We start from the raw sequence: 23934 nt of genomic DNA on the forward strand, positions 1-23934 counted from the left end.
CGGTCTCTGTCCCAGCTAACTCAACTTTGCCATTGTGGCACAAAAACAGCCATAGACAACATGTAAACAAACGGGTGATCCAATAAAACTCTACTTGTGGACACTGAAATAGGAATATCATATAATTTCTATGTGTCACAAAATATTTTTTTTTTATTTTACTACTGTACCCTGCTTTTGGGGCAGGGCAGGGATGGGAAGCTATAAATATCTTCTAACCTGTGAGTTTTTCTTTACCTTTGGCCATATCCTCATAAGCAGAGAGCCAAGTGTTGAAAGAATGAAAGACCTTTTTTGAGAAAGAAGACCACTTGGGGAGATGGATCCATGAAGTCAGAGTGTCAAATGACTCTGATGGTGCACGCGTACATCAGCAATGTGCAATAGCCTCTCTGCCCTAGACTAAGGCTAAGCTTTGGCATGTAGCTCTTGAGCACCATGAGGGCTGCACACTCCTAATAGGCTTGATGGCATTTGGTAATAAAAAGTAAATACTTAGGTCAAGAGTTTTGACAATATGTGTGTAGAAAACATTGTACACAGACTGTCCTCTGTTTTTATGAATCCACACTTCGATAAGCTAAACACTAGCAACCCTCAGCTACCTTCCCTGTGCTACGTTAGGTCTTTCTGTACATCAGCAGGCTAATAATAGTTTCCATCCACCTCCCGCGTGAGGTTATATAGTTTCCAGGAAGTGATTTCTTCCTCCTCCTCAACCTTTGCACCCCCTGCCCCATGCCCCTCACTGCAGCAATCTGCCCTCCAGAATTAGCCTGGATTTTAGACTGGTGGTCCTGCAAGAGAGCCCAGAGTCCCTGCCAACCCTTCCTTCCCACTCAGATTCCCTGAGAGCTAATGCAGGGCTCAGGGAGGCAGGTGTGGAAGGAATGTTGAACCAGCTTTTTCCTTTGTGAGCTGGATCAAAGCAGCTATCTATCTCACTTCCAGATACACCTGACATAACAAAAGGGTTTTAGAAACATAGAATAAAATGGTTTTGTTTTGTTTTGTTTTGTTTTTCTGATTTGGAATTCTGTGCTTATGCTGGAATAAAAGGGATCTCTTTTGTCTCCTTCACTTTCTCTTCTCCGCCCTGTCTTCTTTCTCAAAAAAGGTCTTTCATTCTCCCCCCCGCCCGCCCAACAATAGCTACATTGAACAATATATGGTAAGGAAAAGGTTACTTGGGTGACTAACTTAATCTTACAATGCTTCAAGAAGAAGGGTGTGGTCAGTGGACCCAAAGGCTGTTGAGAAGCAGAGGAGACTAAGGGCAGAGAAGGAGCCATTGCTTGTGACAATATGGAAGACATCCAAAATTTTGCGAAAAGCAGTTTCCATGACATGAAGGTGGAAGCCAAAGGTACCTCCGGAAGAGTGAATGGGTGAATGAGTGAGAAAGTGGGATTACCTGTGTAGACAACTCTAATGATGGCTTCTTGTCATTTTGATCTCTAAGTGTTGCCTCTCTGGAATGATCTAAAGTAACCATTTGGTGATTTCATGTAATCATATTTTATTTCTCTGCAAAGCTCTTCCTTATGACCTGATCATATCTTCTTTCTTCCTTTGTTGTTCTCTGCCCCTAGAGCATCACACATATATGATTCTAATGTGGGAAGTCTGCTTGGTACCTTGAAGATGTTCTATGCACATTTGTTGAATGGATGGATAAAAATTTGGCTCTAATGAAGAGTGGAGAAATAGCCCAGTGCTTTTCAAATTTTAATATGCCTAGGAACTATATATCTGGAATCTCATTAAAATCCAGATTCTGATTCTGCTGCTCTGGGGTGGAAGATTCTGCCTTTTTAAAAAAGACTTTTTATGTATTTATTTGAGAGAATGTGTGTGTACACACGAGAGAGAGAATGAGCAAGGAGAGGGGCAAAAGGAGAGAGAGAGAGAAGCAGACTCTCCCTGAGCAGGGAGCCTGATAGGGGCTCGGTCCCAGGACCCTGAGATCATGACATGAGCTGAAGGCAGACTTAACCAACTGAGCCACCCAGGCACCCCAGATTCTGCCTTTCTAACAACCTCCCAATGAGGCCAGGGCTCCTGGTCCATGGATATATTGCTTAGAATGAGCAGGTGAAGAAAAGGAAATTAATGGAACAGGAGAGAGGGGATAACTATTGAAGCAAAGATTTTAGGAAGGCAGAGAGGATAGAGTCCAAAGAACCAGCAGAGGGATTGGTATTTCAAAGGCAGAAGGCAACTCCCCAGGAAAGAAGAGAGGCTGAGAAGAAGAGGAAGCTCTTGAGTGATGGTGTCATCCACTGAGAGCGAGGGTGGGAGTTCTGAGAGACCCAGGCAGCATCCAGTATGCCTTTGAGTTTAGATCATAAATTGAAAGTAAAACCCATCAACTCTGTGTCATTTTTGCCACCCTCACTGACAGCTTCGAAGTCTTCTTCTGGGGAAATCCAAGATAAGGTATCTACCATTATAAATTGTGATGCAAGCCATGGGGCAAATACAGGCTACTCTTCTGGGGCAAAAGGATTATTAGTACCAATGGTCAAGTGGGAGTAGGCGCATCAGGGAAGTCGAGAGAGAGAGACCTGTAAGTTGGGATCTAAAAGAGGAGCAGGAAGAAAGAACATGGTGCATTTGAGTGTCAGAAAGGCTGCAGCAGGGGACTGGAACCATGGAGTGAAGCCTAAGAGGTTAGACCCTCCAGGTAAGGAGTTTGGCACATCTATGGAGAGAATACCGAGAAGGCAGAGACAGGCCAGTGTCAAGATGGGATCTGCTCCCAACAAGAAATAGAGAAGGAAAGGAGAAGGGGAGTGGAAGAGAGGGGGTCCGGAGGACTCTGCGGGGACCCAGGGCTTTACACTGATAGAGTCTCAATAAATGTTCGCTAAAGTGGAAGGTAACTATTAACTACATATTTGATTGGCCAGAACACCCTATTTCCTGGCCAAATGAATAATGGTTTTCCTTAATCAACAACACCCTACTTAACTTTTTTAGGCCTTTCTCTTTGGGACAGCATCAAAATGATAACTGCCTTCTACCTTTTATCATTATCCACTGTTCTGTTTTTTTTCTCTTCTTCTCCCACCTTTTCCTCTGCAGCTCTCTACCTCTCCTCTTCCCAAATAATCCTATTTAATAAAGTGGTTCATATCTTACAGTCTACATTTCTATTAACTGTGGCATTTAACTCTTATCTTTGGCCCTTTAATTCATATTCAGACTCATATTCAGAGATGACACATCCGATCATCAATGTGTTCTCACATGTGGCCACTGTGAATATATTACTATGAACACAGCAGGAGATATTGAATGATACATGCCAGTCAGCAAGTTTAGATTTAGGTGCTGCTGAAAGTAACACAGGACAGAGGTCCAGGAAGGCTAAAACCCAGGCTGTAAATTACTCTCCTAGGGTATGTTGTAAATAGTCACTACTGTTCTCTCATCTCTCATGTACTCCTTTTTTTTTTTTTAAGATTCATTTATTTATTTGAGAGACAGTGAGCAGGGGAGGGGCAGAGAGAGAGGGAGACTCCCAAACAGACTTCCCACTGAGCAAAGAGCCCCATGTTGGGTAGCCTGGGTGGCTCAGGGGCTTAGTGCCGCCTTCAGCCCAGGGCTGGATCCTGGAGACCCAGGATCAAGTCCCACGTCGGGCTCCCTGCATGGAGCCTGCTTCTCCCTCTGCCTGTGTCTCTCCCTTTCTCTGTGTCTGTCATGAATAAATAAATAAAATCTTAAAAAAAAAAAGAGCCCCATGTTGGCTTGATGTGGGGCTCAATCTCTTGACCCCAAGATCATGACCTGAGCCAAAATCAAGAGTCAGACACTCCACCTATTGAGCCACCCAGGTGCCCCTCTTGTATTCCTTTTTACAAAAATCTTGAAATCCTTGCTCATCCTCTTCTTCAACACAGCAATTAAAGAAAAAAAGACACTAGGTATCTGCAATTTCACCTAACCTTTTATACCCAATATTTTTGTTATCTTAAAAAAAAATCTTCAGTAGTTGGTGAGGGTTATGTTTTGTAATAGCCTGTGGTGGAGAAGATCTATCTGTTCATTGGGTTTCCCATTTTCGCCCTGGTGTCCCCTTTTGGCACATTCACCGGTCACCATGCCCCTCACCCTGTGCTCTGGCAGGATTTGAGACATGCAAATAGCAAACTGGTAAGTAGCAACTTTGCATATTTTGAATAGAAGGGAACAACACGGCACCACTCATTCTGTTCACAGGGAAATCTGAGATAATGGGAGTGAAAGCAAGGGCAGACCTAGGGTCCTAAGTGTTTTCTTCTAAGTGTTTATTATGCTTATTAAATCTATTGTACAGTGATGAATTCATTTGAATTATTTACATGGTCAACCTTTGAGACAATAACCTGATTTAACCAGAGGACGCAAATGTTATCATTTCTCTTTGAAATCTAAAAACAGGTTTAAACTGGAAGAAGCATCAGGACTTGTGTCTTTTTCTACAAATATTGGTTACAAACCAGCAGTTGTTAGGGTTAAATGACATAATGTCAGAAATCAAGAGAATGTGGAGATGTATTTCTCAGGAGAGTCGATGAACTCCCCTGTGAGAACATGTCCTCTGGACAGTCAACTCTTGAGTGACAAATTTCTCAAGTAAGTCTTTCAATTCCATTTATCTGTAAAATATCGTGCACTGTCCGACATGAGGGTGTTCATCTACTAAAATTTCAATGTAAAGAAAATTGACATAGTAAGAATGGTTGGATTTTCATTAGATTATGGGCCTGGTGCTGTTCTTTTAGTGAGTTTGGCCTGGTAAGAATGCTTTAGTTTTACTACTGAAGCTGTCAAGAATCTAAGGTTGCTGTCAAGTTCAAAGTATTATAATCCAATTATTTTTGAAAAAAACTAGGTTTTCCATTATTTTTGGAAAAGTTGAAAATTTTTGTCCAAGCCTACTCAACTCTGGATTAACTTTTTCTTGTTGTTTGGATGTTTATAAGGAATTTTTGTGAACTGTAAAATCGTGTATGTTTGTAGACAGAAGAGGCACAAGTAATTCTGAAGGTAGTGTCTTTCTGAGGTAAAGTGAACAGCTTGCATCTTAAATATTTTATGAGATCTAGGTATTAGAACAATGTTTCTGATGCAGGAACACAGTGATCTAGGAACAAAAAGGGAAATGGGGCCAAAGAACAGACTGAAATTTCTTCAAAATATCAAGTGATCCCAAGGCTGAAAACAGGAATAGATGGTGATACTGCAGATTATTCCTAATAAGGGATTTAAAAGCTTAATGATTTATTGATTGGATCTTCACTAATGATGTGCCCCTGACTCTGTGTGTGTAACTAAGAGGGCTGATTTATGAGGGTACAATCGTATCTTTCAGATATATTTGGTCCAAGTCTACATATTGAAAATAAAGAGAAGGTTGAGGCAATTATCAGGATATTTCAGGAGGAACGCCCATATGATTTGTATGTTAGGTGAAGGCTAGTATATGAGGTGAAGCGAAAAAACAAAAACAAGGGAGAAAAAGCTATAAAGGGAGTTAGCAAAAAACAAGAGTGAAAAGCTTAAACTAAAAAAACAAAACAAGAAAACCTCACTTCTGTTAAGAGACATCCCCTGCTTTTCCTAGTTGAGGAGGAGAAAAATGCGTTCTCAGGTGCCACCAGGGAGCAATATTTTCCTTTCAAAAAAAGAAGAAGAAAGAAAAAGAGAGAGAGAGAAAAAGAAATGTCCTGTTAAATCAGCTACACATAGAGTCAGTCTGTGTAAGGAAATCAGCCTTTTCATTACAAATGGGTTTAAAAAGCCCTAGAGAAGTGAGACGTGAACAGAAGCAATATTATCCACTAAGAACCCAACTCTCTTTCAGACAGCAGAGGATCAGCAGCATCATTGAACAGCGGGTTTGTCTTAAGATAAAGACTCATCTTTATTTCTTTGAGGATATAAAACTTGTATTTAAGTCAATTCAGAGAAGCACTTTAGCTTTAAACATTAGAGAGCGGGGAGAGCCTATTAAATAAAACAGCATTATTTCATTTTCAAAGAATGATACTGGCAGTAGCTCTGGGTTTAAATTCTGTATTCTTTTCCTCAATTATAATTATAGACGGGTCTGAAAAGAAGCATGCCTATTACTGTCATATTTATTCTTTTGACAGGTGTTATGGGACTGTAATTTGATGAAATGACTCAAAACGCAGATTCCTTTACAAATACAATTCCTGTCATCAACACAAGTGCTTTAGGGAAAGTCCTCCAGCAAGCCTTTTCAGGAATCTCGAGCCCCCCTAACGTTCTAGCGGCGGCCCAATATGCGGGTACGTGGGGAGAGCCTGCCTTCAGAGCTTACATGCGAGGTAGCAAGAGTCGGAAGGAAGAGCGAGCGTTTAAGGCAGAGAAGGCTGTTAGTGGGACAGGTTTCTTTCTCATCTGGGTGGGGTCGGAGCAGGCAAGGGGCACCCAGCGGGTCGGGCCTCTAGGGTTTCCTGATGAACAGCCCCCAGTGCCCCGTGCGGCCGGCAGGGGGCGCTCGGCGAGCAGGCGCCGGGCGGGGGCGGGGCAGGGCGGGGCCGGGGCCGGGGCCAGGGCGCAGGCGCACTCGTGTCCGCCGCGTCCGCCGCGTTCGGGGTTGTGGCTCCCCAGTGGAGGCGGGTGAGCCGCGTGGCGCCGGCGGAGGGCGGGAGAGGAGGCGCGGAGGGGCGGGCGCGCGGGGGCCGGAGCCGCGCGGGCGGCGGGGCGGCGGGGCGGCGGGGCGGCGGGGCGGGCTGGGGTGTGGGGCCTCCGGCTGGGCCCCGCGCCGGCCCCTTCACCGCTGTTGGCGCTCTTGGCCCGACCGGCCGGGTGCCCTGCCGCGCGGCTCCGGGACGCGCTCGGGCCCGTCTTGGGCCTCGCCGGGCGCCTCTGGGGAGCGGAGCAGGCCCCGGGCCCCAGGCCGCGGGGAGCCCAGGGGACTCGTCACCCCTGAGAAGTGCCCGCTGCCTGGCACACCCCCCCCCCCCCCCCCCCGCGCTCAGCCTGGGCTGGTGCGTTCCTGACGGCGGGCGGGGCCCTCCAGGGTCCACCTGCCCGAGCGAGCTCCCCGGGCGCGCGCTTGCCCACGGCAACCTTCACGTTTTGATGGATGCTCCTGCATAACGCTTCAAGTCCCGCTGAGTCCGAAACCCCTTAGTCCTCAGGACCATTTCGTTTTTGTTTTTGTAAGATTTTATTTATTTATTCACACAGAGAGAGGCAGAGGCAGAGGGAGAAGCAGGCTCCACGCAGGGAGCCCGACGCGGGACTCGATCCCGGGTCTCCAGGATCAGGCCCTCGGCTGAAGGCTGAAGGCGGGCGCGAAACTGCTGAGCCACCCAGGGATGCCCCCATTTCTTTTTTTACATAGCTTCCGATTCACTCGTTCAAAGTGCACAATCGAATGTCTTCCAGTATATTCAGAGTTGTGCATCCATACTCATAATCGATTTTAGAACATATTGTCCCCAAAAGAAACCTCTCCTTTAGCTGTCACTCTCAATCTCCCATGCCCCGGCCCCCTGGGCAACCCCTCATCTACATGCGGTCTTTATGGATTTTGCCCATTCTGCACATTTCCTGGAAATGCAATCATACAATATATGGTCTTTTGTGAACGGCTTCTTACACTTAGAGTAATGTTTTCAAGGTTTGGCCATTTTGTAGCCTGTGTCAGTACTCCATTGCTTTTTATTACAGAATTATATTCCATTGTATGAATGTACCATGTTTTATTTATCCTTCATGAGTTGATGGACCTTAGGACTAATCTTAACTCCTCAGCTCTTACCAAGGTTCTTCTGGACCTGACCCCGCCTGCCTGGCCAGCATCCTGTTTGTTCTCCCTCCCCCTGGGCTCTCCCTCCCTGGGCTCCTGTGGGCTTGGCAGTCCCTTCCTCCCTTAGGCCTTCCTGTAAACTGCTCTCTGCCTTCACCACCCATTCACTAAATCCTGCTCCTCTTTCAGACCTCAGATTTAATGTCCTTTTCTCAAGAAACCTCTGACCCTTGACTGGATGAGGGACTCCCTGAGCTAGTCTCTTGGGGGCCTGAATTCTACTTTGTAGTAATTAGTTATAACCAAATAATCAGTTTTAATTTTCTGTTAATGTATAAGTTACATGGGGTCAGGGGCTTCTGTTTGCTTCTGTTACCCCTAGCTCCTTGTTGGTCCTTAATGACTATTTTAATACATGTGCACCCATGCCTACCATGTATCAGGCACTGTACTGTACTAGGGACACAGCCATGAACAAAATAAATAAACTCGCAGCTTTATGGAGTTTACATTCCAGTGGGAGAATACAGACAATTAAATCTATGTCGGACGGTGAGGAGTATCATGAAGAAAGATAGAAGGGACTGCAGAGTGGTCAGAGAAGTCCTCTTAAGTGAGACCTGGATTCCTTTAGGGCAGAGCAACGTAGGGGCCTGGAAGAGTAGTTGGGTAAGGGAGGAGGGGAGGGAGGGAGAGCATGAGAGGATAAATCCAGAGCTTTCAGCTCAAGAGATCAGAGCTGCATGTGTGTAGAAAGAGCATGGGCTACAGAGCCCAGCTGTGCTCTCACCTAGTTCTGTGTGACCCGGAGCCTCAGTTTTCATCCTCTGTAGGATGGGAGCAATAGGGCAGCCCGGGTGGCTCAGTGGTTTAGTGCTGCCTTCAGCCCAGGGCGTGATCCTGGAGACCTAGGATTGAGTCCCGCATCGGGCTCCCTGCATGGAGCCTGCCTCTCCCTCTGCCTGTGTCTCTGCCTCTCTCTCTCTCTCTCATGAATAAATGAATAAAAAATCTTTTTAAAAAATGGAAGCAATAGGGTTGTAGATTAAGTAGCCCCTATGAAGTACACAGCTGAGTGGCTGACATCTGGCAGGTGTATAATGGTTCCCTTCTTTTGCCCCCAAACCAGAGTGGTATGTTGTGGCCTGTGTGTGGAAGGCCGTTGGCACAAAGCAGTTTAACATCACAATGACTCCACATTGCTGGTTGCTCTGCTCTGAGACCAGCATGTTTGCCTTTTGTCTGATTTTTCCAGGTTGCTTTGCCTGGGATAGCTCACCAGATTCACTCAGGGTGGTTGAACTGACAAATGTGATATTCAGGGTGGCTCCTTGGCCTTTGAGGCAGCAGGTGTGGGAAGAGAGCTGAGGATCCAGAGCCAGGGATTCAGAGCCTGAGTTTGAGTCCTGGCTCTGCCACCTGCCGGCTTTGTGATTTCAGGATAGGCACTGTCTTGGCTTTAGTCTCCTCTGTGGTACATGAAGGTCAATCAACACGCATTTATTGAGCTTCTGTCATGTTCTGGACACAGTTAACCGTGGAGGGGTAACTATAATACAACACGGTCTGTCCTTCCAGGAGCTTATAGTCAGCAAGGAACAGATAGCCAGGTGGAGTAGGCAAGGGTAAGAGATGTTCAAGCACCTAGTATGTGCCAGCCCCAGTGCTAGGCACTTATATTAGCTTGCTTGATCTCTACAACCTCCTCCCCAGGAGGTACGTATTTGGTTCTTCAGTTTACAGAAGAGGCAGAATGTAGAGAAGTCAAACAAGTTGCCCAGGATCATATGGCTTATAGATGACAGAGGTAGGCTCCTAAACCAGGGCCGTTTGTTGTCAAAATCCACTCTGTGCTCTTCCATCACACTGGTACAGAAATGATTACAGCACAACGTGAGACCTTATTAGAGCAGTATGGGCAGCATGGGGTGTGAGCCTTGAGGAAGTGACATGGGAGCTAAATCTTTTTTTGGGGGGGGGAGCTAAATCTTTAAGGATCCAGAGGAATTCTTGAGGCAAGGATCTGGCATAGGAGAAAGAGAGACTTCAAAGAGCACAGCAGTTTCAGAGATGCTATTAACAATAGTTACTAAGCACATTGTCTGTGCCGGACACCGTGTTAAGTTAGATTTGGGAGCATTATTTAATCCTCACAACGATTCTGTGTAGGAAATTTTGTGTGTGTGTGTGTGTGTGTGTGTGTGTGTAGGAAATATTATTAGTTGCCCCATCGACAGATGTGCAACCGACTCTGGTCAGGTGGAAGTTGAGAAACATCCCTAGGACCCCCAGCTAGCCAGTGATTGAGGCAGGATTTGAACGCCTTATCCCATAGCCCATGAACCTAGCTGCTAAGTTCAGGATGTACTTAGAATGTGGGGCATATAGATAGCAGGAGGTGAGTTTGACAAGAGAAGTTGGAACCAGATTTCAGAAGGCAGTGAGTCAAGAACACTTCACAGAGGTTTTGGAGAAGGGAAGTGACATGATGTGTTTTTTAGGAAGTATCCTTGGGTTGGGCTGGAGAGAGTGCTGTTTGGATCCTCAGAGCAAGGCAATGTTATAAAGCTGCAGAGCTGGGAGCCCAGGTACTGGCCAGGTGCGTGAAGGTGGGGGGTGAGGGGCATGGGAAGGGTCCGTCTTAAGAGCCTTGACTGTGAAGGAAAGGGACTGGAGGAGCGTGGATTGCTGCCTCATTTCTAGCTTGGGAGAACGTGCGTGTCAAGCTGGAGCCCCGGAGCTGGGGGAGCAGAACCACTCTGCTTCTATACTGTGACTTTCCCCATCCAGAGAAATAATTGCATTTTTAAACAATGGCCTGTGCAGGCTTAATTTAGTTTTGTATCAGTGCTCAATAGGACATAATTTCTGGTCATGTTCTATAGTTCAATTCTTTTCTTTCTTTCTTTTTTAAAAAAGATGACTTTTCCCCAATTATTTTTAGGTGCCCTATGTCAGGGCACAGGGTAGGGAAAGAGACAGTGGGGTTAAATGGGGCCATAGGCCTACCTCTCAGCATCTGTACCAGTGATAGCACTTGGCTCCCAGGAAATTCCCTTTGTGGCTTTATTATCACTCTTTTCCTTTATTCTGTTATATTCTCTTTTGGCTTTCCTAAGAGCTTTTTTAGCATTTCCTTAGTTGCCCCCTTTTCTTTGTCTGTGTAATTGACATCAGCCTTTTGACTTTTTTTTTTTTTTCATCTTTATGCAGCAGGAAGCTATAGATGGTGCCCTTGGTATCAGAAAAGCATGGAGCAAAGTTTTATGGAGAAAGTTGAAAAACAAGTACTGGATAATAGCACAGTCAAGTGCTTTCATGAATGCAGTCCTAGTCCTGAATGAGCCCCAGGGGAGTTCTCTGTGGGGTCCTTAGCCCTGATCCACACAGCATTTTGTGGATGGGTCAAATATGGACATAACAGGTAGTGTTAAAAGCAGGTAGGGGCAGGGGCTTTGGAATCCAACAACCCTTGGTTTCTTTCCTGGTCTTACTGTCTAATACCTGTGGTCTCTGGCAAGTTACTTAACCTCTCAGAGCTCCAGTCTTATCATCTATAAAAATGGGGCTAATGATACATACCCCATAAGATTGTTGTGAGGATACGTGAGGTAACACATGTAAAAGTTCCCAACACCTACCTGGCACATAGGCTGATCACTCCCTGAGCGGTAGACTGTTAGACATGGCACCAGTGGTGAAGAAAGCTCAAGGTAGGACAACTGGGTAACATGTCAGGCCATTCATCTCTGGTCTTAGGGCCGAGCCCAGAGACACAGATGCTAGTCGCTCTGAACGGCATTGGATGGGTAAGTGACATGGCTTGCTGGAGTTAACGTCTTTCTCTTTGTACTCCATTTGTGCCTGGGATATGATTGTTTCTGTGCTTTTGTTGTATGGAATTGAGCTGAGCTGGCTAACAGACAGGGTCAGAGTACCCTAGATATGGTGGCAGGTGGTGACTCTGGACTGAACCAACAAAATACAAGATGGGAAACAGATTTAAAAGAGTTCATGGAAAAAAGATTCCCCTGAGCTGAGTGCCAGGGTCACATGGCGCCCAAGCAGAGAATGCAGCCTGAGCGGCATTCCTTGAATTGCCAGGTAAAGGACGTGACCTTGCCACCTGAGCTCCAGAACCCATGGAGCTGGTCAGGACATGGGAAAACTGTGGCTTTCCCACTGGACAATACATCTGAGAGTGAGATTGATAATGAGGGTGTGTGTATGTCCAGAGGAGCATAAGTGGGACGGGGCAGGCCCTGGGAGAGGCGTTTAGGGTGGGGATCCTGGAAGAGAATCCAGGGCTGAGGTCATTGACTGAACAGTGACAGATTGGATTTGGTTGCAGGGCGGGGGTGGGGGGTAGGAGTGGGGGTCGTCTAGGGAGACTTAAGCCCCAGAGGGCAGAGCTCAGGCCGACAGTAAAGTTTACAGAGCAGATTTTAGCTCAGAGCCAAAGGGACTCTGACAGCTCTGGCTGAATGAAGTGGAGAGCTCAGACTTGGGAGGTCATGAGCTCCCCGCCACAAGGGAGCATGTTAAGGGAGAAAAGCTGGGTGACTCCCTGCCAGGGATGTGGAGAAGAGATTTCTTTTACCCTGGATGGGAAAAGGTCGCCTTCAGCGCTCTGGTCTTAAAAGACTCCCTACTTTGGATGACTTTTCTGCTCATTCAGTTAACACCTCTTACTGAGCACCTGCCACGAGTCAAGCCATGCCACCTTAGGTATTTTTATAACTTCCTAATTCATTGGAGGCTACAGGATGAATAACCAGAGCTTAGTTCTGATTTGAGAAAAAGCTAAATAAGTTTCACCTGCTTTTTAGTTCGATTTCAAAGAAAAAAAGATGTTTTTTTTTTTTTCTTTGATGTCCACAGAGGTAACTAAATCAGTGAAATCCACAACCTCTCCCAGGGTCAGTTTGCATGAGCAGCTACCCCTCAGCAGGCCATTTTTGCCTTGGATAGAAGCACTGAAAGGCATCATGACATATTGTTTTCCCTTTTGCTGCTTTTCCAGGGGGTAGAGAAGGGTCTCCTCTTTAGTGAGCTGCTGCTGCTGTGAGCCAGGCATGTGTGCTGTCTTATTCCTCACATCAGTCTTGTTATGACCTGAGGCCCAAGTGCTTCCACTGTTCCACTTGGTCTTCAGGGTGCAAGAAAGTTGACTGGAAGGTGTCAGGGAGGAAGGGTTCAGTTTGACACCCTTCTGTTGAATGACCACTGCATGCTAGACATTATACGTAACAAAGGCGCTGAGGAGGCTGAGCCAGGGAGACGGTGAAGGGAATGGGGAATTTGGAATTTGGTTGCAAATGGGATAGAGCTTGGCAGTTGACTGGGGAAAACCTTGAACCCCCCGCTTCCCCCCCCCCCACAAGCATACACACACCACCACCACTATACGCACTACACACACACACTGGCGAGCTGAGAGTTTGTTCTGAGTGCACCATTAAAGGATATCAAGCAAGGGTCACAAAGATGAGATTTTTGTTTTTAGTTGCTCCTGCTGGCTGAGCATAGGAGAGGGACTAGAGAAGAGACATTTCAGAAGGATGTTGGATTAATCCAGGAGAGAGGCTCTGAGAGCCTAACAGAGACAAGGAAAAGGAAGGGCCCCTTTCCTTCAAGAACTCAGGGAGGTTGGAGCACTGGAGTGAGAGCTAGAGTCCACGTCCCAGCCCCACCACTCCCTGGCCATGTGTTCATGATCAGCTCAGTTTCCACAGCTGCAAAATGGGATAATTCTTTTTGTCAGAGCGTTGATGTAAAAATGTCTAGCACCATGCTTAGCACATCAGTCAGCTCTCAGGCAAGGATAAATTTCATGGAGGAGGGGATTTGAGGATATTCTGGCCTGATGGTCTCTCCAGGCTGTATGAGGCTGGAGGCATCAGTTGCCTGGAGGGAGTTCCAGCAGGTGAGCTGGAAGGAAGCTGAGGTGACCAGAAAGGCTTGGCATAGATGGGTGATAAAGGGAGAGTGTTGCTGCCAGAGGTGATGAGCAAGACTACTTAGGGCCTAGATTCTGAGGTTCATCAGCCAGCAAGTATTGATGGAAGAATGTGCTTGGTACCAGGCTGTACGGTGCTGGTACTGAGAGGACAGAGATGGAGGAATGTGACACAGTCCCTGCCCTCATGGGAGTTTCATGCGGCCGGTGGGGAGGATGGGGAGGCAAATGTTTGGAGCCCGGGGCGATTCCTGCTGACCTAAGCAGGCCCCACAGGCTGTGGGCCAACAGATCAGCGAGAAAGTCTAGTTCTGTGCAGGGAGTAAGTGGGGATAGAAAGACTTAACCAAAAAGAAATTCCTGGAAGAGTATTAGGGACACACAGAATCAAGGGAGAAGGCTGGAGAACTGGGCAGAAACCTAGACGTTTCTGGAAGACCAGAAGGCAGGAGCTACAAGGACAGTTTAGAGCAGGAAGAGGCTGATCAGGACGCTCCATTGCTGGGGTGCATGAACTCATTTTCAGGCTCTCTCTTTTTTCAAAAGTATTTCATTTATTTATTCATGAGAGAGAAAGAGAGAGAGAGAGAGAGAGAGACACAGGCAGAGGGAGAAGCAGGCTCCATGCAGGAAGCCCGATTCAGGATTTGATTCCAGGACTCCAGGACCACTCCCTGGGCTGAAGGCAGACACTCAATTGCTGAGCCACCCAGGTGTCCCATTTCAGGCTCTTTGTAACCCTGCTCGAGAACCCATTTCCAGAGGTGGGAAGTACTCACTTGGTCTCTTGTAGCCCAGGAGAGATGGAGCCACGGACAACAGTCTCAGGAGGCTAGACTCAACGGGAAGAAGTCATCCCTTAAAAATAAATTGGGAAAGGGGGTGCAGTTAGGAAGAATAGCACCCACCTGGACCCTGGAGCCAGAGTTCCCAGGTGGAAATCCTGGCTTCTGCACTTACAGCTATGTGACCTTGGACAAACTTCTTGCCTTCTTTTTGCCTCCATTTCTTTATCTATAAAAGGAGAACATAATGGTACCTTCTTGTAGAATTAATTGTGAAGGGTCGCCTGGGTGGCTCAGCGTTTGAGCATCTGTCTTTGGCTCAGGACATGATCCTGGAGTTCCAGGATCGAGTCCCACATCAGGCTTCCTGCTTGGAGCCTGCTTCTCCCTCTGCCTATGTCTCTGCCTCTCTATCTCCCTTGCTGTATCTTTCATGAATAAATAAATAAAATCTTAAAAAAAAAGAATTGTGAAAATCAAAATAAGTTAATTCATGTGATCATTTAGAATCGTGTCTCTCACATGATACACATTTAGTAAGGCTGCTGGAGTAATAATTGTAAGTGCTTATTATTTGTTATTATTACTAAAGGAACCGTAGGTGGTATATCAATGTGCCTGGCAGGTGGAGGAATGATGAGGGATGGATCTGGTGGGTAAGTAAGGCTTTAGGAGTTGGTATAGCCTAGTAAGTTTAATATGATCCCCTAGGTAATTGGGAAAGCCATGCAAGGGTTTTTTTCTAAAATAACTTTGTCACAAAAAATTTCAAAATATATAAAAGTTGAAATAACAGCACAATGTCTACCCTTTTTCCTGCCATCTAAACACAATCTTAACATTTCACTACATTTGCCTTATCTTTCTCACCCCGTTTTTTCTCTTTTTGTGGAACCATGGGAAAGTGAGTTGCAGACTTGATGAAACATCACCTCTAAATGCTTCCTTCCACTTGCATCTCTGAAGAATGACGTTCTCCCACACAACACATTGTTATTCTACCTCAGAAAATTAATAATTGAAAATAATTCACAATATCCTGTCTTGTCCAGCTGTGGAAAGATTTTTAGTTGGGCATTAGACAAGGCATTGTGGTGGCCATGGAACATGGCTGGAAGGAGGCTGAGGGCAGGTAAATACCCTCCCAGTAATGCAGGTAACAGATGATGAAGCCTAAACTAGAGTGATGGGGGGTTCACAAGGGGTGTTTGAGGTACCCATAGGTCTCCTGTTGAACACGGTGGCAAGGATGGTGGATCACTGAAGACTTTCAGGAGGCGGTGCCAGACCTAACAGTTGAGTGTTGAAGGATCAGACCTGCAGGAAGCAGATTGTAGGCAAGAGTGGGAGGATTCATTGGTCACATGAATATTAAACATCTACTGTCATGGTTAGGTTTGTGTGTCGACTTGACTGGGCCACGGGGTGCTCAGATGTTGGCTAGACATTATTCTGGGTGTGTATGGGAGTCTGTTTTTGAATGAGGTTAACATTTATTTATTTTTAATTAATTAATTAATTAATTTGAGAGTAAGAGTAGGAGTGAGGGGTGGAGGGAGAGAGAAATAATTTTTTTTTAAAGATTTTATTTATTTATTTATGAGAGACAGAGGCAGAGACACAGGCAGAGGGAGAAGCAGGCTCCATGCAGGGAGCCTGACTTGGGACTCGATCCTGGGTCTCCAGGATCACACCCTGGGCTGAAGGCAGTGCTAAACGGTTGAGCCACCAGAGCTGCCCTGAGAGAGAATCTTTTAAGCAGACTCCACACTGAGCACTGAGTCCAACCTGGGGCTCTTTCTCACAACCCTGAGATCAGGACCAGAGCCAAAACCAAGACTCAGATGCCTAACTTACTGTGCCACCCAGGAACCCCTGGATGAGATTAACATCTACATCAGAAGACTGAGTAAAGCAGATTGCCCTCCCTAATGTGGGTGGGCCTATCCAAACACTTGAAGTCCCGAATAGAACAACAGTCTGACTGTCCCCCAAGTGAGAGAGGATTCTCCTGGCTGATGGCCTTCAGCCTGGGACATTGGCTTTCCCTGGTTTAACATTGACTCCAACTGGGACATCTGTTCTGCACATTTCAAACTTGCCAGATTTAATAATCATGTGAGCCAATTCCTTATAAATAATATATGTATAGGAATATAACATATATATGTTATATATATGTATACATACACAGGCTGTCATGGAGTGTGCCACTCAGAGCTCTGGTTGCTTGGACTCTGAGGTGAATGGTGGGAGATGTGATGAGGGGTAGGCATGGGCCTTGGAGGAAGGAGTATAGACTTTGTTCCAAAGGCCAGTGCTGTCCAAACTTTAGTACCACTTTCATGATTTATGTCATATACACATTTCAACTGCATTCTTATTTGCTTGATACATTTAAAAATATCAGTTTTATGCCCATTCCTTTTAAAAACTGTTTAAGCCACAATATGTATGAAATTCTGGGATTTTTTTTCATTATACATGAAAATAAATATAAAATCATTATAATAAAGAGACATTGGTCCATATACTGCTTAAAATAATTTCATATTTTTCCTATATTTTGGGAAAGTTGTCATGAATTACAAGGGTAGGGGTGGATATCAGATCTGGGGTTTTAGGGAAACATGCCATGCTGAGATTTAGTTTTGGAAGGATTCATTGGCTGTTGAGTGATGAATAGATTGGAAGATAAGGAGACCTGCTAGGAATTCTGGTAGTTGTCTATGGGAGCTCTGATAAGTCTGAAGCAAGGATGTGCAGAGGGAATGGGGGGGTACAGATTTGAGGGGCATTCAGAGGTAGAATTTGATAGGACTTAGTGACATGGAAGAGGAGTCTGGGTTGGCTTGGTGATGCTTTTGGTTTGGTTGCCTGGGAAGACAGAGGTGCCTTCACAGAGGAGCCTAGGAGGGGCTAAAGTCAAGTGCAAAGAGTAGGATATGCCAAGCAATCATTAGTGGTGGCAGAGTTTGACTACAATTTTAGCAAGGATGCTGTGAAGTTCATTGCCCCTTAATAGCAAACCCACACTTTAAATTAAATTAAATTAAAACATTTTTGGTTTAACTCTTCTGAGTGGACCCACACATGCATTCTCTGCTACTTATTACTGAGAATGACTAAGTATTATAATTGAGCTGAAAATAATCTCCCGCCCATACTTGCTGGGTTGGTTTCTAAGTATTGCTTGGGTTTTTATCTACCGAAACAAAGTTGTGCTCTTTCCAAATGTTAATTTTGAAGACTGCAGATGGTAACCATCTGTTACACGACTAGCATTTTACAATATTTGATTAGCACTTTATATAGTTTGGGGAAGCCTGCCAGTGGAGTCTGCCCATCAGGTAGGGAATTTTGGTGTTATGTCCTCTGTGGTGGCCCTGGAAGGTCTTTGCCCCCATTGTATGGGGTTCCCCTCTGGATTTTTTTTGGGGGGGCCTTTAGTACAGTTGTCAGACTAGCAGGCTGATATTCGTGGCAGAACTGTAGGGGCCTTGCCCTGTTTGCACTCTTCCTTAAAGCTGGAGCCATGTCCATCAGTTAGGACTCTTTGGGTTGCTAATGACAAAAAAACAAACCCAAGTTGCTTTGGCAAAGGGTATTAATTGGCTCAGGTCACTGAAAAGTCTAGAGGTGGGACTGCCTTCAGGTGGATAGTTGTAGGGTTCCAGTGAATTCTTCAGACTTGATTCCGCGCATACTATTAGCACCACCTGCTGCTGTGTGGCTCCAGTCTCAGGCTTCCAGAGGAGGCAAGATGAGAGAGGAGGAAATCGCCTGAGGGGCAAGTCTAGAGGGAAAGAACGAGGCCTTCCTGTGACCCCTGCAGAGGTGGAGCGATGTGCCCTGATTGGACCACTTCCATCACATGCCCATCTGTAACCCCCCGCCCCCAATCCCTGCAACCCCGTGGATGCAGGGCTCGGATGGGCCGGGTCTAGGGAGAGGTGGAGCCAGACCTCTGGTGGTTCTCCTCTGCTGTGGGTAGTCAGCTGGTTTCTCTGTCTTACAGTGCAGGGTCTTCCTGCCTGTCTCCCCTAGTCTGCGGGTCCCTGACACCTCCTCACCCACCACCGGAAGTTGGTGCCAGGATGAGACTGTGCATCTTGTCTTTGGTCCTGGCAGGCCAGCTCTGGACTGAGACTTCTGCAGGACTGACTGCCCTACCGAGCCCGGGGTCTGTGCTGTGTGGGGTGTAGCACAAAGGGGACCTGGCCTCCACCTTGTATTTGACATGCCTCGCAGAGTTGTGGGGGTCAGGGCCAAGGATTGGCTCGCTGCCTTAGAAGTAATTCTTTGTGTTTTCCAGGGACAGAGGGTCTTGCAGATGGCCCCACTCCCAGGAGCAGAGCTGGTCCAGAGGCCACTGCAGCTCTACCGGTACCTGCTGCGCTGTTGCCGGCAGCTGCCAACCAAGGGCATCCAGGAGCATTACAAGCATGCTGTCAGGCAGGTGGGAGCAGGGTATACAGGGCTAGGAGTGGGGGTACCCTATAATAGGGGGCCTGCCTCAGCGTTGGGGACCAGGGGTGGGGGCAGAGGGCAGGATAATGTTTTGGGTGGTGGTGGAGGGGAGGGATGGCAGTCTGGTAAAAGGCCACCAAAAACCACAGCCCCACTCCTCTCTCTGATTTCTGCTCAGAAGACAGAAGATATGTGATCTAGCCACCAGCTTGGTGCCAGGACTCAAATAAGGCAGCTAAATGGATAGTTAAAATAGAGTATAGGACAAAACATCATTTTGACAAGCATACCTGCCAATAATGCACAGCCTGAATATACTCATGAAAAAACATCAGGTAAATCCAGATGGAGGGATCATCTCTCACATAGTTGGCCTCTGCTCATCCAACATGTCAGTGTCATGAAGCACAGAGAAAGGCAGCCCTGCTCTGCTTTCAAGAGGAGTAAAGAAGTGTGACTGCTAAATGTAATGAGTGCATTGGATTCTGGACCAGAAAAAAAGTTATTAAAAAGTACATTGTTGGAGACATTCATGAAATTGAATATGGGCTGCAGATGAGATGATAGTATTGTATTAATGGGTTATGTCATCTCCTCATTAAAACACTGAAGCATTTGGGGGTCAAGGGCATGATGTCTGCAACTTCTAAATGCTCCCAGATAATTGAGTACAAACTCACATAAAGAGAGAATGATAAAGCAAATATGGTAAGATGTTCACAATTGGTGATTCTAGTAGCCAATTCGTTCATATTCTTGCAACTTTTCTGTAGATGAGAAATTATTTCCAAATAAAAAACTAAAATGAATACAAATATAATGTGGAAAGGAAAAAAAAAAGTGTAGCAATAGACAGGCTGTGAAAACATGGAGGAGGGAGCAGCTAGCTGTCTGAGGGCATCAGGGAGGACTTCTGAGAGTGAGCATTTGAGGTGCTCCTAAAGACAACTAGGACCTGTGGGGTTGAGAGTGAGGGGACAGAGGAGGTGCCAGGTACCCTTGTGAAGGGCTCTGGGTGCCACACCAATGAGCCCGAATCTCACGTTCCTTCTCAAGGGTGAACATCTGGTCAAAGGGCACCAAATTGCTCAGCATCGGGCCTGGCTAGAGTTTCCAGTCACTACCTCCACTGCCCACCGTCTACTTGGCCTTCCAGCATGGGCCTGGAGAAGCCCTGTTCCTTCCTATTGTGCAGCCTGGTGCAAACAGCTCCCTCAGAGGAGCAAATTAAACTGAGATATGAAAGTTCCCTTGGACTCCTGCTGCCTGATAATCTTTGGGCCCAGCTTGATTTGGGGTAACTTGGGGACCAGTCTTCCATTTTGTAGCTGCTCTGCTGGCATGAGGACAGCCTGTGTAGTTGAATGGACCAGGATTTGAATGCTGGCGCTATGCACAGTGGCCAGTTAGGGGATCCAGGCCTCTGTATCCTCATCTGTAGGTGGTATTGTTCTGTCTCTCGAGGGGTAAGAACCGTGCTGAGTGGAAAGTAGCCACAGTGTATCTGGCCTATGATTGGGGCTCTGAAGATGCTGGTCCTGTGAATTTTGCCTTGTATCTTTTTTTATGCTTAAACTTCTAGAGTTTCCGGGTTCATTCAGATGAAGACAATCCTGAGAGAATCCAGCAGATTATTCAAAGAGCCATAGAAGATGCAGACTGGATCATGAACAAAGTAAGTGCTTGGGTCCCAGCTCCACCTGCCAGCTAGGGGATTGACAGCTGTAATCTCCATGGCCACCAGGGGTCACCCCTGCCCCACGCTTGAGCCCAACCAGTGCTACAGAGGCACCTGGTGTCACCAGCCAGCTGCTCCTCTCCTCCAGAAGCCCAGACATGGTGGCAGATGCCCTTCTGGTTGTGTCTGTTTTCTGCAGGGGTGGGGAGTTCTCAGTCCCTAAAAGCAAACAGTGCTGAAGAAGCTGAGATTGGGTAGCAGAAAGAAGGAAGAGAAAGGGCTTTCTGGAAGCTATAGTGCCAGAACTAGCAGCAGCCTTGTGGTACCTCAGACAGGGAAGCTGTCTTGGAGTGTAGTGAGCTCCCCATTTCCAGGGTTCTTCATACTGAAGCAGGGTTCTTGAGGAAACATTCAAGTATCTATTTTGGTAGAGGAAGGGAAGGATCAGAAATACAGACTAATTTGCTTGTCCTTATCCATTGGTGTTAGAACAACCTAGACAGCTGGGTGGAGCATGCCCCACCCTCCATCCTTCTGAATCAGAATCTCCAGATGTGAGGTCCGGGGTTCATTTTTAAAAGTCAATGATTGGGTTGAATGGCTTCTGAGGGTCCTCCTCTATCTGAGATTTTTTTTTTTCCTTTGAACCTTTGAACTAAGATTCGGCTTAAAGAATAGGATGACATGCCTGTGTTCCCTTCTGATGCTCCCGTGTCTGTCGTATGTGCACCCTCTTGCCCTGTCAGATTCCTTTTCCATTAAAGAAGAAAGGGGGTCCCAGTGCCAGCTAGAGATCTGACTGTCTGGTGCCTGCCCTGCTACCTCTGAGAAGCCCCTGCAGGAAGCAGCTAACACCTGCAAGAACATGGTTCCCGGGACTTTCTGGGTCCTCCCTCCCCCACTGGCTTCCCTCACCCACTTCTAATGATCTCTGTCTTACAGTATAAAAAACAAAACTGAGGCTCTAGGGCCTAGAGAACGAGTTGCCCTGAAGACATTGACGTTGAGAGACCTCGCTTACAGAACTACTCAGCAGCGGCACTTTTGGAATATGCATTGGCCTGTTGGCCTAGAGCAGGAAATCAGGAGTAGGAGAAGCTGACTATTGCTCACCTGGCTCTTCTTGCCATGTTTGTTTTCCCCAGCATCCTTTACATTTGCTTTTCTGGCCAGTTGCCGTGTGGACTTGGGGATACTGTGTTTTGTCACTTTGCTCTGAAGGTGATGCATTTATTCTGGATGTTGTCCTTTGAGACCCAGAGTGGGCATCCCCTCAGGCTGTGCTGAGAGGACAGGGTGTGGGTTTTCGAACCAGTCAGGTCTGGATTTGAATGTCAGTTCTGCAACTTTTCAAGGGTCTTGCCTTTGAGCTCAGATTCCTCCTTGTGAAGATTAAATATGATGATGTTGAAGAGCTTCATGCAGGATGTGATACATGGTAATGCAAGTAAATGTCCTCCCCGGGAGCGCCATCCTCCACCACTCCTTCCTCTGGACTGCGGTGCTCCATGAATCTCTCTGGCACGTTCCTCATCGGGCCCAGGTTGTTTGTGATCTTGTCATGCCCTGCTTGGTGTCCCTGAACTTCAGGGTCCCACCATGCCCAGCAGTCCATCAAGCAGCCACTCCTCTAGGCTTGGTGGGAAGTCCTTCTTTGAAGTCCAGTCCTTGCCTTTATGGAGTTTCTTGTGACCATGAATTGGTGAAATGCAGGCTGCATGGAACAAGGAAGAAAGGCAGAGCAGCTACAGCAGATGCTAAAGCACACAGACCTCTTGTGAACCTGCAGTCTGTTCTGCTGGCCCTTCCCTTCTTTGCCACCATCTTGGGAGGAAAAATGGAGGTCGGGAGCAAGCGTTCCTGTGGGTTATGGTGAGCCTGAAACCCTGTGGAGAGACAGACTGGATCGTGTCCCAATTCCATAGGAGTTGCTTTTGGGAACTTACCTGGCCTACTTAGCCTTGGTTTCCCCATCTCCTGTGGAGTAGTGCCCACACCTACCTGCCAGGGTGGGAGTGAGGACTATGGAGCTCTCATGCGTGCGAGGGGCTTCATACAGAAGCTGGCTCAGGGAGCTGCCTGCATGGCTGTGGTCAGTTACCACAGCGAGGAAGCCCTGCTTTGCAGATGGGGAGATGGAAGCACAGGCAGTTTGAGTCCCTTTTCAATGTCACCAAGCTACTAAACGAGGTCTGTCTGAATGTATCAAACGCCGCAGATTTGGGAGGGAAAGAGGAGCAGCAGAGGGAGGGAAAGCAGCCAGGAAGGGGGGGTGGGGACCAGAGCAGAGGAGCAGCCAAAAGCAGAAAAGTCGCACTAGGACTTGAGTATCTCCAAGGACTCTCAGCCAGAGGGATGAGCCAGCATGTTTGTGACCTGCCATGAATTATATGACTTAAAGTTACTCAGAGACATCTGTATGCACTTCACTGATCAGCAAGTAATGAAGTAAATATATCAGTTTTTGAAAGCTCTGGTGTCTTGAACGTTATGCTCATTCATTTTCGCAAACACATGTTGCCACCTACTGTGTGCTGTCATACTAGATATTGAAGATTTAGAGACAAGCCTATAGAAAGCTGCCCAGGAAGGGACTGTTCTTCAGAGGGGATGACCAGACACTGGTCCCACCACCAGACAACAGTTGTTGAGGGCAGATTTGCCCGTCCAGGGTGGGGGAAGCAAAGGGCTTTCTGGCCAGTGGCACAGCTGAACCAGCCCCACTCTCCCTGTGGTTTAGCCCTTTTGAAATCGGGGCGAGGGGCATCCTTTGGTAGACAGGAATGTGTCTTGATCCCTGCATGGATCCTGTGTTCTGGTAGGCTCTCAGTTACCCAGGGCCCCAGCTCTTAAATGCATATAGATGAAGGGTTACAAAGTAGCCTCCAAGCCAGAGAAAGAGGAGAAGGCTTATTGAGCTAAAGGCTCATTTAGTGTGAGCTCTAGAGCCAGACAGATCTGAGTTTAGGTCCCAGCTCTGTCACTTGATAGTGCTGGGACTGGGTGAGTTCCTTCTCTGTCATCCTCATTTTCCTTACTGGACCAGGCTGCACATCCTGCAGTTGCTCCGGGGTACAGTTGCCTTGTTCTGTTATCTAGTTTCTGTTGTGCCCAAGATCGCGAATCCGAGAAACTGCCAAGGAGCCGACACCGATGCAATCACATGAGGGTTTATTACAAGCCCGAGCCTGGGTCCAAGTAGCGCAGCGTCGGGTATACTTGGACCCAGGCTCGGGCTTGTAATAAACCCTCGTGTGATTGCATC

The 23934-nt window shown here is 46.9% G+C and overlaps 1 protein-coding gene across 5 annotated transcripts in view; it reads left to right on the forward strand.

Moving 5' to 3' along the window:
* The window catches only part of LYRM9 (LYR motif containing 9), a 28725-nt gene extending 5586 nt beyond the window's left edge, over nt 1-23139 (forward strand). The window contains exons 1-4 of one of the 5 annotated variants that reach the window (XM_041727106.1): nt 6569-6639; nt 18837-18980; nt 20574-20666; nt 21416-21599. In XM_041727106.1, the coding sequence (XP_041583040.1) occupies nt 18855-18980; nt 20574-20666; nt 21416-21460 (264 nt within the window). In that variant the 5' untranslated portion in view covers nt 6569-6639; nt 18837-18854 and the 3' untranslated portion in view covers nt 21461-21599. The other 4 variants (XM_041727105.1, XM_041727109.1, XM_041727108.1 and 1 more) reach the window with 4 other exon arrangements.
* Nucleotides 23140-23934: the final 795 nt, after the last annotated feature.

The sequence above is a fragment of the Vulpes lagopus genome, chromosome 12 (genome assembly GCF_018345385.1).
Source record: "Vulpes lagopus strain Blue_001 chromosome 12, ASM1834538v1, whole genome shotgun sequence".
Lineage (NCBI taxonomy): Eukaryota > Metazoa > Chordata > Mammalia > Carnivora > Canidae > Vulpes > Vulpes lagopus.